General features: G+C 37.9%; 2 protein-coding genes and 1 non-coding gene across 3 annotated transcripts in view; 2 read left to right on the top strand and 1 right to left on the bottom strand.

The window, feature by feature from the left end:
* Positions 1-3,739: 3,739 nt before the first annotated feature.
* Slc16a1 (solute carrier family 16 member 1) overlaps positions 3,740-14,623 on the bottom strand; it is a 33,011-nt gene continuing 22,127 nt past the window's right edge. The window contains exons 3-5 of the mRNA XM_046458205.2: positions 11,230-11,373; positions 8,231-9,097; positions 3,740-5,689 (exon numbers count right to left, since the gene is read on the bottom strand). Of these exons, the coding sequence (XP_046314161.1) occupies positions 5,415-5,689; positions 8,231-9,097; positions 11,230-11,373 (1,286 nt within the window). The 3' untranslated portion in view covers positions 3,740-5,414. The remainder of the gene's footprint in view (positions 5,690-8,230; positions 9,098-11,229; positions 11,374-14,623) is intronic.
* On the top strand, positions 5,644-11,471 carry LOC124101966 (large ribosomal subunit protein eL31-like). The gene has a single exon (XM_058583605.1). The coding sequence runs from the start codon at positions 7,588-7,590 to the stop codon at positions 8,020-8,022; it is 435 nt and encodes a 144-aa protein (XP_058439588.1). The 5' UTR covers positions 5,644-7,587; the 3' UTR covers positions 8,023-11,471.
* Positions 12,639-12,739, top strand: LOC124102063 (small nucleolar RNA U13). The gene has a single exon (XR_006854794.1). It is a non-coding gene; the product is annotated as a small nucleolar RNA U13 (small nucleolar RNA).

Genomic DNA, 14,623 nt, shown 5'->3' with positions numbered 1-14,623 from the left:
CACTGAGCTATACCCACCCCTAACCTCACAATCTTTTTGTGACATCAGTGTATTGTTTTCTGAAGCTGAGCTCAGAAAGAGAATGCCCCAGAACAACCACAACCCTCTGGGGTGGCGGAATGCTGAACCTCTGGCTTCCTGAGTTCAACATTTACTTGCAGCTGATGCTCAGAAGAGGAACCGCAGGAATGTTGTCTCCAAGACACCTGCCTGCAGGAAGGAGCCCTGGCAGCTGGCCCAGTGCAGAGGGACTCCACAGCTTAGGTCCAGTTGCCAAAGAGCTGGAGTTCCATGTCTCACTCACCCCGCTTTCACCAGAGTACAACCCTTGAAAAAGCTGAAAAAAATTACTTGCTTATAATCATCATTAGCTTCATTTTTATTAGGAGACAACTGTCTCTTGCCAGAAGTCTTCCAGATCAAATCCCTTGGTTTTTTTCCCCTTGCTACATTAAAATTTTCTTTTTAGAGCTAGGGATCCACTCAGTGGTACAGCACTGGTCTAGCAAACATGTTTATATCACAAGGACATTGTAACTATCATTTAAATACTTACTGACACCCCCTTAAATGTGAACTCCAGGTACTTGATACATATTACAAAACTGCTTTCACAAAATGTCATACAAGCCGGGCGCAGTGACACATGCCAGTAATCCCAGTGGCTCAGGAGGCTGAGACAGAAGGATTGAGTTCAAAACCAGCCTTAGCAACAGAAAGGCGCTCAGCAACTCAGTATAGGGCTGGGGATATGGGTCAGTGGTTGAGGGCCCCCAAGTTCACTCCCCAGTACCCCTCTCCAAAGAAAAAGTTATACAAATTTACTCAGCCACCAAGCAATAATTTGTCATTTAAACCAAGTCAGTGATGTAGTAGGGAAAAATAAAAATCTCTTCAATTTTACAATTTGCTTTTAAGGATATTGCTAGGGACAAAAAACTTTAACCAGAATTAGTTACTGATTATATTTCCTCATTTATACAATCAACACAATTGTGGAGGGAGTGTGCTATTATAGTAGAAAAGAGGAAGGACTTTAGGATGCATCTCACAGCAAAGAGCCAGACATACAAGCACAAACCACAAATGATTTCCCATCCATTTACATACAAAAGAAAAACAGGAAAACTAAAAGGAGGGATGAGATCAAAAAGGAGAATTTGATCACTTAGCTAACATTCTAAAGAGTCACCGCAAAACCATTCTTTCCAAGTAAGAATCAGCTTTGGAATTGTAAGAGTACAATGTTTTCCCAAGCACTTAAGATTTTTAAAAATAGGGCTGAGGTTATAGTTCAGTTGGTAGAGCGTTCGCCTCACTTGTGTGAGGAGGTACTGGGTTTGAGCCTCAGCACCACATAAAAATAAAATAAAGATATTGTGTTCATTAAATATTTTTTTAAAATATTTTAAAAGAAATTTTTAAATAGGTGTTTACATTTATCAAGCACTTGCTATTAACATAGCTGTCACTTGTCAACTGATCTTTTTGACAAACCTAGGGGTGGGTACTAATTATTAACATTTTAAATAGGAAATACCCTGATGCTTAGGGAGGCCAAGTTACTTGGTTGAAGTGATGTAGCCTCCATTCAAACCCAAGCAGCTTACCTTTCGCCCAAGCAGGAGGCTGTGACTCCTTTTCCTAGCTATTGCTACCCTCCAGGCAGGTTAACACAAAGCAAATGGATGATGCCCGTCAGTTTTGGAGAAAGATATTCTATCCTCACCCATCCTATTACTTCTACCTGCTCACATGTGAATGAATTTGCCACTACAGTCCAGACTTAATTAGAAAAGGGTGACTGACTCTAAGATCCTAATGCTAGAACACATTTCAGGAGTGATATACTTGAACCTCACCCCACCCCCATCAACACCAGCCCAGATGCTTCTAAACTCTGAAGCAACTTGGCCTGATCACATTGGAGCAAGCCAGGCAAGTTTGGGATGTCACTTCTCATCAAGTACTGAAAGAGTGTTCATTGTTACACAAACTATCATTAACTTCTTTCTTCATGTCTTCTAGGCAAATGCCTGACTTGTTTGTTAAAGCAAGTCGTGTTGCAAAAGTGGAAATTTACTGTTAATCTTTCCTTACCTTTCCAAACAAAAGTGTGTGGTAGGAGGGAGGGGCCACACCTGCACTGATGAATGAATTTATCATGCTGAGAACCATCTGCTAGGGAAGGTAAAACCCAGACACAGGTTTTTCACACAAACATGTAACCAATTCCCAATTTATCAATTAAAATTCAATACAATGTGAGCTCATATAAAAATACCAAATGGTTAACAATTTTTCCTTTTTAAAATATAACTTTAATATTGACATGTACAACTATGATATAGACATAAACTACTAAATTCAGACAACTTAATAAACCCAGAGGATTATTCATTGTGACTAACTCAAGGATAAAAAGAGCCCAAATTTTCCAGTTTGTTTTACCATCATCCTTTCCTGAGTACTTTTTGTATAAAACTGTGCTAAGGTGATCTAAACTTTATTAAGAGACTTGCATGTAACCATGATAAATGGTCTGGTTTATGTTAGCATGATCTCCTATAATTGTCAAATTTCTAAGTAACTTTCCTGCTCCTTGTTTCAGAGTGTACTCTTGGTCCCTGTCTCAGGCCTTTTAGATACTGCATCTACCTAGGAGGGTGGGGGGGCAGTGAAAAGGAAAAGGTAGGAGGAGTCCTACGCACACATCTCTTTACCCACAGCAGCCACTAAAACCATTGAACTGAAATAAAAATTCATATGAAGTCGATCTTCAAATAAAGTAAGGGACAACAGAAAAGATCAGAAAGCTGGATGTTTCCAGGATTGACTTACAACAGAGAGATGATCAGCCAGTTGTTAACCAGGACCCTTAATCCTTAACTAGGAAGAAAAGATATGGAGCAGACCCGTGTTGAGTTTTCAACTTGGCTGTCACCAAAACTGATCTTGTATAAAACCCCTGGGTCAGGGTTTTAGCTCAGTGGTAGAGCACATGCTTAGCAGATGCAAGGCCCTAGGTTCAATTCCTAGCACCAGAAAACAAATCCTTAAAACCTACCTCTTTAGTACAAAAAAATAAATAAGGGCTGGACAGGTGATAACAAGTATAGTTCCAGCTTTGAGACAGTTAGTAACTTTTGCTTTTGATTACAACAAATTCAGAACCCTTCGTTCTAGAGTAGTGATAAATCTACACAATATTCTCACTCCTGTAACAGGATTTAACTACTGAACATGAACAACTTAACATCTGGGATGGGGAGCAGGGATAATCCTCTAAAGGCTTGCTTTATTATTTTTTTCCATTTCTATTATTTACAATTCCTCAATAGTTGTCTTCATTTTTATAGAAGGGAAAAGAGGTACACAGAGGTTAAACATGGGTTTAGTGTCCAAACAGGCTCAGTCTGCCAATACTCTCAGCAGGCTTCTTCCCTCAAATTCCTTCCTCTCTGCCATAACACTCATATAAAGGGAGTTTCTCATTGTGTCCTTAACGCTAACTGCTCTGGATGCTCTCAATTTAGGAAAGGAGGTTTCAAATTCCCCTCCTGCTTGTCTTAAAGCAAAGAGGAAAGGTGAAAAATCAACACAAAATAAGCTATATACACAAAATTAAGGCACATAAACTGGGTGGTTTAATATTAGCAAAGGCCAAACTGAAACTTGATAATGAAAATGAAGACACCGCAATATTTTCTTCAACAAAATAAACATTTGGAGGAAGAAATATTTTCTAAAAATAAATGTTTTATTTGCAAAAGCCAGTCTCTTATACAAGGTTTTGAATCTATACTTTCACTTATCAATTACAGTGGTATTTTAAATGCATTGAATAATTCACTGAATATATTTGTCTTTCTGCCTTAATTTAGAAGATATTAGGTTAAAAAATAAAAAATATTTAGTTCCAATCTGTCCACCTCCCCTCCTACCCTTATACCAGAACCATTCTCCACATTTCAGGTAAGTAAAAAGGGTCACAAAACTTGAGTTTCATGTGGATATAAGAATGTGCCCATTAATTCTAAGCATGTCATAATTTTCTTCTTAAGCCCACTCAGAAAAAGAGGATTTACTGAAACTAAGCATACTTTACAACTTCCCTCCCCATCTTTATAGGTTTGCCTAGGTCCAAATTTTTCTGGCCCCCTTGAATTTGCAAACACTGAAAAAAATGTAAAACAAAACATGACATACAAACATTTATCTATACTGAATAACACAGCCCTAACTAGAAGCAAATATAAACTGAATCACCAAAAATCAAAGGGGAAAAATTCCAGGAGACTGAAGGGGGACAGCTCAGTGGTAGGGCATATGCTTAGCATTCTTGAAAGCCCTGGGTTCAATCCCCAGGACCACCTAGACAAAAACAAGAAAGCAGCAACCAACAACACAACAAAGCCAACAGACACAAAGATTCCAATAGTCTCATAGTATAACTGAGGTTTTAGAAAAACCAAAGGTGAATATAGCTGATGCTTAAACTATCTGTCTATATTTAATTACATGTGTTGCATTTACTTAGGAGCCATGACTATAAAGTTTTCTAGACTTTAATACTTTTAAAGTGAGAAAAATAATACCCAGTGACTTCAAAAAAGACAATGATCTATAACCACTCAAAATGTTTTTGAATAGGGGAGAACAGTAATTTAGTGAAAAACACCAACAAACAAAAGGAACAACAACAACAACAAAAAAAAAACCCCACTTAGTTTCTAATAAGAATCCTGGAAAAGGTACCCGAGAGATGTTGACAAATACTACGTGGCTAGGACTGTCAAGATGTTTCTTAAGTTTTATGCTTTAAATTTTCTAAACATATAGCTAACAGGCACAAACATATGCCAGGCAACTACTGATGCTAGAAAAATATTTTAGTCAGCATTTTATAAAACCTCCAACTTCGAACCAACATTTCTGTTCATAAGTGTTCCAATAACAATGTCTGACAATACATTACAAATAACAATGAAGCAAAATTAAGTTTCAGAGTTGCCTCAAACAAGTTAGTTGTTATTTTCTTTTAATGTGACACTTAAAATAGATGAATTCAGCAGAATGGTTTAAAAAGTTAAGGCTCTCTAAAGACTAAAACTTAAGGCACATGTTATAATCTTTTTGACACTATTAAAAGCTAAGATTAAAATAAAACAAGACAAAAAAACGCTACTTCTTTCCACACACTTTGCCAACCACTCCCTCCCCACAGCATATGATATTTTCAATTCAGGCTATTGGTAAGGAGTGAAACAAAAACTCCATCATGAACACTGGTATGTTTTCCACACAAATGTTCACTGTCTGTATTGAGCACCACTGATAGACTACAGGCCAGTAGAGTATTTTCAGAAGTCTTGGGTCACCAACTGCTCCATTTACGCTCTAGCCTCTTTGGTTCAGACTGGACTCTCTTCCTCTTTGGGGTCTCCTGTGTGTTTTGGCTTTGGAGATTCTGCTGCTTTAGTAACTTCTTTTGGATTATCACCAACATCCATTCTGGTCTCCTCCTCTTTACCTTCCTTTTTCTGCTTCTCATCTGATTTCTGTTCTTTTGCCAAAAGTCGATAATTGATTCCCATGCCAATGAAGAGATAGATACCAGCAAAAATTAGGATCACACCACATGACCAGTATGTGTATTTGTAGTCTCCATACAAGTCATTGAGACGACCTAGAGAGATAAAAAAGAAAGAAAGCAATGAGGGTAAAAACAAAGTATTAAGGATCCTGTCAGAAAAAAAAAGATGTTGATCCAATCTTCTACAAGCCCACAAATGACAAATCAGTATAAAAAGGAATTTCTAAAAATTATCTATTTAGAGTCACCTTGTATATTGTTATTTTTGGCAACTTGAAAAATCATCAATTCTCGGGCAAATTTGAGTTAGCAAAGACCTGGAGATCAATCTGCAATCAAACCCCTCAATACATAATGGAAAAAGTGTTGCTCAGAAGAGGTCTGGGACTCTTGTCTGAGGACACAAAGCTATTCCAGTTACAAGAGGCCAATGCTCTTTCTCTAGCAGAACTTCCCAAAGAGCGTCCTGTGAACACTTGCCCTGTGCTGGTAACTAAACTAACAGCAATACTTAGCCACCATTCTAAGCACTTCATTTTGACAGGCACATTCCATGGTCATCCTCATTGTATAGATACAAAAACTGAAGTACAGAGACATAAGTAACTTATCCAAGGTCATAAAACTAATAAATGCAACCATTTGGCTTTAATCTGGGAATTCTGACCCCTGGGTCTATTGTGCAACAGTGAGCCGAATGTTTCAAAGGTCAAAAGAATTTGGGGTGGCATATCCCTTCCTTTTATCTTCAAGGCTTTGTGAAGTCTGATAGTAAAGAAATCCATTTAACTTGGTGTTTCTACAGGAGGACCAGTTAGGATTTTACCATTAGGATCAGGAGGAATAGGAAACAGGAGTTTGGTTAAGGGTGGTAGTTGTGATGGAGAAAAATGAGCATTAGAAAGAGATTAAGGAGATGAAATTTGACAGAATTTGTAAACTCATTGGGAAGAGAGTGGAGGAAGAGAGCCTTATGAAAAGACAATTGTAGCCAGGCATGGCGGCATAATCCCAGCCAAGTGGGAACAGAGATAGGATTGCAAGTTCAATACCAGCCTCAGCAACTTAGCAAGTCCCTCTCTCGAAAATAAATAAATAAAGATGACCGGGGATGTCATTTAGTGGTAAAGCATCCTTGGTTCCATCCCCATTATCAAAGAAAAAAACCAAAATGATAGCTGTCGACTTTTGTTCACTCCCCAAAACGAAATTCCAAAAGTATGTATCATATCCAAAAGAGGTTCACATTACTTTCTTACTTTGTGTTATCTATGGAGCTATTAATTTACAAGATGAAGTATTTAGTAACCTCAGGGAATAGTTCCCAAATTACACACTGACTTACAAGCTATATAATCTTGGCCAAATTATTTTACATTTTCAAGCTTCTATATCTTCACTTATGAAATGGGGATTAAAATAGTCCTACCTCACAGCCTTGTGAGATGCAACAGATACATACAACTTTAGTGTTGGCACCACTGTAAACTTACACAACAGCTATTATTACATTATTTCTACTGGAATAAATTCCAGCATTAAAATAAAATTCCCTGAGGGCTGGGGATATAGCTCAGTTGGTAGAGTGCTTGCCTCCCATGTACAAGGCCCTGGGTTCAATCCTCAGCACCACAAATAAATAAGTAAGTAAGTAAATAAGTAAAATTCCTGGAGCCGAGAATGGTGGTGCATGCCTATAATTCCAGCTAAAGCAGGAGGATTACAAATTCAAGCCCACCCTTGGCAACTTAGATCCTGTCTCAAATAAAAAGGGGTAGAGATGTAACTGAGCACCCCTGGGTTAAACCCCAAGTACAAAACACAAAACAACAACAAAAATCTCCAAAGTACTTTTAAAGGTGGAATCGTTCTCCTACAAAGAATGTGTTGTTAGTTTTAGTGATAGAAAATTTTTAAAATATTCTTTTAAAATATCTGATCCTGCTCCCACAATCCTTCGTGCCCTTCCTTTCCATCTTGGGCCTGGCAGAATGGCTCCCACAAAGAAGGGTAGCAAGAGGAGGGGCTGTTCTGCTATCAATGAGGTCATGACCTGGGAATACACCACCCACATTCACAACATCTGGAAATCTGCCATGATGAAGGAAATGGGAACTCCAGATAGGCGCACTGATACTAGGCTCAAAGCTGCCTGGGCTAGAGGAACAAGGAATGTCCCATATCACATTCAAGTGCAATCATCCAGAAAACATGAGGACGAAGATTCACCAAACAAGCTCGATACTTTGGTAACCCACGTCCCTGTTACCTTGTTCAAAAATCTAGTCAATGTGGATAAAAACTGTAAAACAACAACAAAAAAACCTGATCTTCTTGTACAGCTGATGGTTCCATTTTATTTGACTCTGTGTATCAGCAATTATGCTTTGTCAAGTTGTGTGCCAGCACTGAGAGCACAGAAATGAGAAACACCTGCTCTTTGTCAAACAGCTCACTAATGTTTTCTATCACTGTCCCAATCCTGTACACCTATATTTTGAATTTCTTTTTCAGTTGTAAAAGAACATGATAACTTTATTTTATTTATTTTTATGTGGTGCTGAGGATTGAACCCAGTGCCTCACATGTTGTTTTTGGATAGCAGAATCATAGAGGTAGGAAAACATACTATACCTAACAGTGGTGGCCCCAGGAGGACAGGACAGCATTCCACAATGGTCACCAATCCCACAGCGCTGGAGAACCTCTGTGGTCCAACGAGGTCCATCAGTGTTTCAAACAATACAGAGCTGAGCCACCCAAAGGCAAATCCAAAGAATCCCGCATAGATACAGAACCCAACATAGGTGCTGGCGGATAAAGGTGCTAACAAATGACATGCTCCATTTGCAATAACAGAAGCAGCAAAGAAATATTGGACTCGCGGTCTTATCCACTTTGTGTTGGCTACCAGTCCCATAGAAGGTCTGGCTACCATGTCAACAAAAGCCAGAATGGAAAGAAGGAAGGCTGACTTCTCATTAGAATAATGCTTACTCTTGCCATAATTACTAAGAAAAACCAAAGGTGTAAAGAGTCCAAAAAACATGATCACATTTCCAGAGAGATACAGCAAAAAGCCTCTGTGTGTGAACAGGGACAAGTCCAGGAACTGGTTAATTTTTTGAATATGTGAACGTTTTTCCTTTTTGCGGTTTCCTCCAATAAGATCTGTATTTGCATCACCTACATTCTTTGCATCAGATTTTCCAGCTTCTTGAAGGGATTCTTTGGACCTAACATTTTCTTTCTTTGTTGGCTTTGGCCCTATGGGTCGCATCAAGGATCCAGCTACACAGCAATTTAATAGGAGGCCCCCAAGAATTAGGAAGCTTCCTCTCCAGCCAAAGATACCAAAGAAAGCCTGATTGAGGGGGGCCAGAGTAGAGAGGAACACAGGGCTGCCAGCCATAGCCAGTCCATTTGCCAATGGTCGCTTCTTGTAGAAATACTTGCCAATCATCGTCAAAGCAGGATTCAAGTTGAAAGCAAGCCCAAGACCTAAGGGAAAGGGGCAAAATTACCTATAATAAATATCAGAAATATCTCCAATATTACTTAACCAGACAAAGAAACTAAAATAGGAGGTATAAGTAATAGAAAGGGACAAAAGAATCTCATTATTGGCTACACTCTATAGTGGTTTAAAGTGTGAATTCAAAAGTGAACTAGAGAATTCAAATCTCAGCATCACTACTTACTGGCTGTGCAACAGCCCGAACAACAAGTAATACTATTTCAAAATAAAAAATAAGCTGGGCATGGTGGTACACACCTGTAATCCCAGTGGCTGGGAGGCTGAGGCAGGAGAATTGTGATTTCAAAGCCAGCCTCAGCAAAAGCAAGGTGTTAAGCAACTCAGGGAGATCCTGCCTCTAAATAAAATACAATTAGGGATGGGGATGTGGCTCAGTGGTTGAGTGCCCTGAGTTCAATATCTAGTACAAAAAATAAAAATGGCTAGGAATGTAGCTCAATGACAGACTCTCCCTGGGCTCAATACCCAGTACTTCAGGCAAGCACTCAACTACTGAGCTACATTCCCAGTCCCATTATTCTTATATCAGTAAGAAAATGAATTTATAACAGTTGTCAAAAAACATGTTAAAAAATTATACTCAAAAGACCTAGACACAAAATGAAAAAACATTTTCTAGATTACCCCTTACTTTCCTAATATGCAGAGACAAATTACAATCTGAAGGTACTCATTACCTATTGAATTAGAAATGATGAAACAAACAAACAAACAAAAAAAAGGATACCCCATTGTTGGCAAGTACATCCTCTCTCATACTGTGGCAGGACTCTTATTCACCCTTTTCTGGAGGACAGTTTAGCATATATGTATTTAAATAACACACATAGAAGGAAGGGAATGTAGCTCAGTGGTAAAATGTTTGCCCAGCATGCACAAGATACCCAGCAAAAGAAACTGAGAAAATAAAAGACACACTGCAGTTTCCCTTAAAAACCCTTAATAGGCAGGCATGGTGACACATGCCTGTGATCCCAGCATTCTGGAAGGCTTGAGGCAGGAGGCTCATGAAGTCCAAGGCCAGTTTCAGCAACTTAATGGGGCCCTAAGCAATTTAATGAGATACTGCTTCAAAATTTTTTAAAAAGTGGGGACGGGTGTGTGTGTGTGTGTGTGCGCGTGCGCGCGCCTCGGGATGTGACTCAGTGGTTAAGCACTTCTGGGGGTTCAATCCCCAGTAACAAACAAAAAACCAAACCTTTCATAATCAACAACCAAGAGATTAGTTAAATAAAATTATGTCTATTCAATGGAATAATACATTAAATTTGTTATGTATCAGAATACTTATTGACAGGGCAACATATTCATGATACATTGCTAAGTGAAAAAAAACTGGTGATGGGGCTGGGGTTGTGGCTCAGCGGTAGAGCGCTCGCCTAGCACTTGTGAGGCGCTGGGTTCGACCCTTAGCACCACATAAAAAAAGAAAAGAAAGGTACTGTGTCCTACTTCAACTAAAAACAAAAAACAAAACAAACAAAAAAAGAAATCCAAACTGGTGATGCCTACAAAATTTAATTTTTTGGTACTAAAAAGAGGTTGGGTTTGTACACATAAAAGTATGGAAGCACAAACAAATTGTTAATAGTAATATTTTTTGGATTGAGACATAATGTGCAATCTTTATTCACTATACTCAGTGGTTCATAACCTTACTTTGGTGACTAATAAAAAGGAGGGGGGAATTATTGTTTCTCTTACTCTTCCGAGGTATTACTTGAACATTGTTATAATTCCTGCTTTTTGTCTAAAATACTGTCCTATTCCAATAAGGGTCTATTCTCCTTGGGAAGAAGACGTAAGGAGAGAGATTAACCAATGACCACCCTCAACAGAATATGCAAGGGCACATAACCCTAACCCTAACCACTGTGTAATTTTAAGAAGGGATGGAATCACCACTCAAGTCAATGGACAAAGAATAAATGCCTATTATATGCAAGCAATTTATTTAAAATGTTTGCTTTTCTAGTACAACTTGAATCATTTCTCTAAGGAAAGAAATTGTCATTCAAGAGATCTGAAAGTTGAACGCAAATGAGTACTAAACGACCAGCAAAAAATTAACACTCAAAAATGAATAATACTTCACCTCCAATGACGCCAATACACAAGTAAAGTTCCGATACAGTGTTACAGAAAGAAGCTGCAATCAAGCCACAGCCAGACAAGCAGCCACCAATAATCATGACTGGACGGCTGCCGTACTTATTCACCAGGATACTGCTGATGGGACCTGGGGGAGAACAAAAAATTTAATATATAGGAACCATATTCCCTCATATCTACACAAGGCATGAATAACAATAAAGAACAAGTCCTCTAAAATGGCAATGATAAGAATCTTTCTATTATTATCTGTGAGTCATATATATGTGTGCTAGAAAATAAAGACATTTCAAGATTTAATAAAATACAAAAGATCCCAGTCCATCATTAATTTTTTTCTTTTAAGGCATTGGGAATACCTTGTTAATGAATGTTCACAGGGAACTTGATGCACGCAGGATGATCAACCTATGTATAGTAAGTTTGCTCTAGTTTCAATTTTTGGGCAGGCATTCTGATATGATGAGATGTAAGAACACATCTGAGTAGGTTTCTAATTTTAGTGCATTATTTATACATTACAACCAATGTGGCTTGTGTCACAAAGAAAAAAAAACAGACAATAATACATAATAATTTTTTTTAAGTTTAAGTTTTCCAAGTAGGTCATTAAAAAAAAAAATTCTCATATGTCAAGAAATTTGTAATGTTTTGAACAACCCACAATAAAAAATTTAAAAAAAAAAAAAAAAAAATCTCAGTTACATCTAGATGTCTCAGGTATTGAACTGAATACATCTTTTATTTTTCAATTACTATGTTTCAATACTGTGAAAAAAAGCTTGTAGAAGATCAAGTTAGATAATAATCAATTTTATAAAAGTAGTTGTAATGAGACTCCAAAACAAAAAAGGGCCAGGTGTGGTGTTATGCACCTATAACACTGCAGCTCAGAAGGCTAAGGCAGGAGAATGGCGACTTCAAAGCCAACCTCAGCAACTTATGGAGGCCCTAAGCAGCTCAGTGAGAAAGCACCCACCCCTGGATTCACTCCTCAGTACCAAAAAAAGGCGGTGTATGAAATGAAAGGTTATTTGGGTAACCAGATTAAATTCTCAGCTAAACGTACGAAGATGATTAGTTTTACTTGAACGGGAAAGAACCACATGAAAAATAATCAGAAAAAGAATTTTATGTATAAATTTTCAAATACAGAAAATATGGCCTCTCACTTGCTATGAGCAAGTACAATTTGCCCCCCCCCCCTTTTTCCTTTTTTTGGTGGTACTGGGGATCGAACTCAGAGGCACTCAACCACTGAGCCATATCCCTGACCCTTTTTTGCATTTTATTTAGAGATAGGTTGCTTACGGACTCGCTAAAGTTGCTGAGGCTGGCTTTGAACTCAAAATCCTCTTTGCCTCAGCCTTTAGTTTTACTAAATATATTTTTATCCTTTTGAGATTCATTATCATGATGATTGGATTTTCACACCATTGTGTGAGATGTGCCTCTTTCATCAGTCATGATGTTGGCACAGTACTTGTCTGATGTAGAGGGAAAACAAAAAAAGGGGGGAAAAAACTAACAACATTAGTAGATTTTTTTTTACAAAATGGAGTAACATAGATTGAATTTCATTTATTCATATTTATAAAACTACTTGTGTCATATGTCATGCATATGGATTATGGAAATGATAACTAGGTTTACAGGACACATCAGTCTATCTGGTTAAGGTAGATGACTGCAAATGGAAAAGGCTCAATGCAATGCCTCAGTAGGGAAGAAGATACAAGAAAAGAACCAATACTAGAACTTGCAAAGTCACAAAGCTAGTGAGAGCCGAGTTTCACATCTAACCTATCCCCACTATCCTACTACAGTACTGTGTAGTTTTGGAACAAAGTTATACTGCAGAAGACACAAACCACATTTCTATTAGCACAGCACATTCTGACCTTACTGTGTTTCTTTCTATACTTAGCTCCCCTAGAAGACAATATGTTTATTTTAAAAATCATAAACTGACTCTACATATTCAGAATACACTGATAATATATGCTAGTATTTATTATTCAGAGTTGCCACATGGTATACTAATATTAAAAGGACAAGCTCTGATCCAAGGGAATCCTAATTCAAATTATGGCTCCATCACTTTCTTCTCTTTGTTCCCCAGAGGTAGTGGTGGTAATTGTTACTATTTTTTATTATTAATTATTTGCAGTACTGGAGATTGAACCCTGGGCCTCACACCTTGAGGTTATTATGAATTTACCTTTTAGGGTTGTTGAAAAGAATAAAAACGAATTCACATGTGAAGTGTTTAGTAGGTCTTCTTCAACAAATATTGGTAGTGATAATGATAACATTAGTGCACATGCTTATGCTTTTGTGCACTTGTTTGCACGCACTCTCTAATCATCTGACACAGACATATGTATGCATAATGAGAGGGAATCAAGACTTGATTATCCTTGTGTCTCAGAGGACCAAGTCTAAGTAAGTGGCTGAGTCAAGGACTAGCTGCCCAAAAGGCTCCACCCAGAGTGTGTACAAAACAATTTCCACTGATACCTTCTAAGTCACTGCTATAGTCTGAATGTTGGTGTCCCCTCAAACCTAAGGAAACCTAACCCCTAAAGGAGCAGTATTAAGAGATAGGGCCTTTAAGAAATAATTAGGTCATGAGGGCAGAGCCTTATGAATGGAACCAGTGTCCTTGTAAAAGAGGCCTGAGGGTGCTTGTCTTCCCTTCTGTCATGGGAACATGCAGCTAGAAGTAACCATCTATGAGGAACAGACTCTTAACAGATACCTGAAAAGACTAACAGTCACTTAATGAAAATATTAGGTCCCAGGTAATTTGAAAATAATCTGAAGTTATAGCTTGCGTGAGACTGAAAAACTGAACACTGAAAGAATGTTTGCAAAATGGTTCCATATAAATCAGTAATGAGATCTTTGTATAGTCAGAATTACAAAGATTAATATTGCTATACTGTTGAGTCTATGAGGTATAAGTTAATACTGTAAATTTTGCATTCAAAATTCCAAACCAGAGTATTAAGATATTCATTGTGAGACAGGTGAGGTGGTGCCTATAATTCCAGCAGCTTGGGAGGTTGAGACAGGAGGATTAAGTTCAAAACCAGCCTCAGCAAAAGCGAGGTGCTAAACAACTCAGTGAGACCCTGTCTCTAAATAAAATAAAAAAATACAGCTGAAAATGTGGCTCAGTGGTCGAGTGTTCCTGAGTTCAATTCCCCCACAAAAAGAAATTTATTGTGGTACTGAAAATATGTAAATTGAAGCTTTCATATTAAAAAAAGGAAAAACAAAAAGTAGGCAACTAAGATAATCTCCTAATAATATACTTACATTCTTAATAACTATCGGTACCTATCTCTTACCCAAAGCACTAAAAACAAGAC

Source organism: Marmota monax, unplaced genomic scaffold, assembly GCF_021218885.2.
Source record: "Marmota monax isolate L192 unplaced genomic scaffold, Marmota_monax_Labrador192_F-V1.1 WCK01_AAM20220418_F8-fsc00087, whole genome shotgun sequence".
Classification (NCBI taxonomy): Eukaryota; Metazoa; Chordata; class Mammalia; order Rodentia; family Sciuridae; genus Marmota; species Marmota monax.
The sequence above is the reverse complement of the archived record's forward strand: the minus strand, read 5'-3'. Positions and strand labels throughout refer to the sequence as shown.

Excerpts from the sequence above, each read along its gene's own strand:
- LOC124101966 (XM_058583605.1), top strand. The coding sequence starts at position 7,588 with ATGGCTCCCACAAAGAAGGGTAGCAAGAGGAGGGGCTGTTCTGCTATC.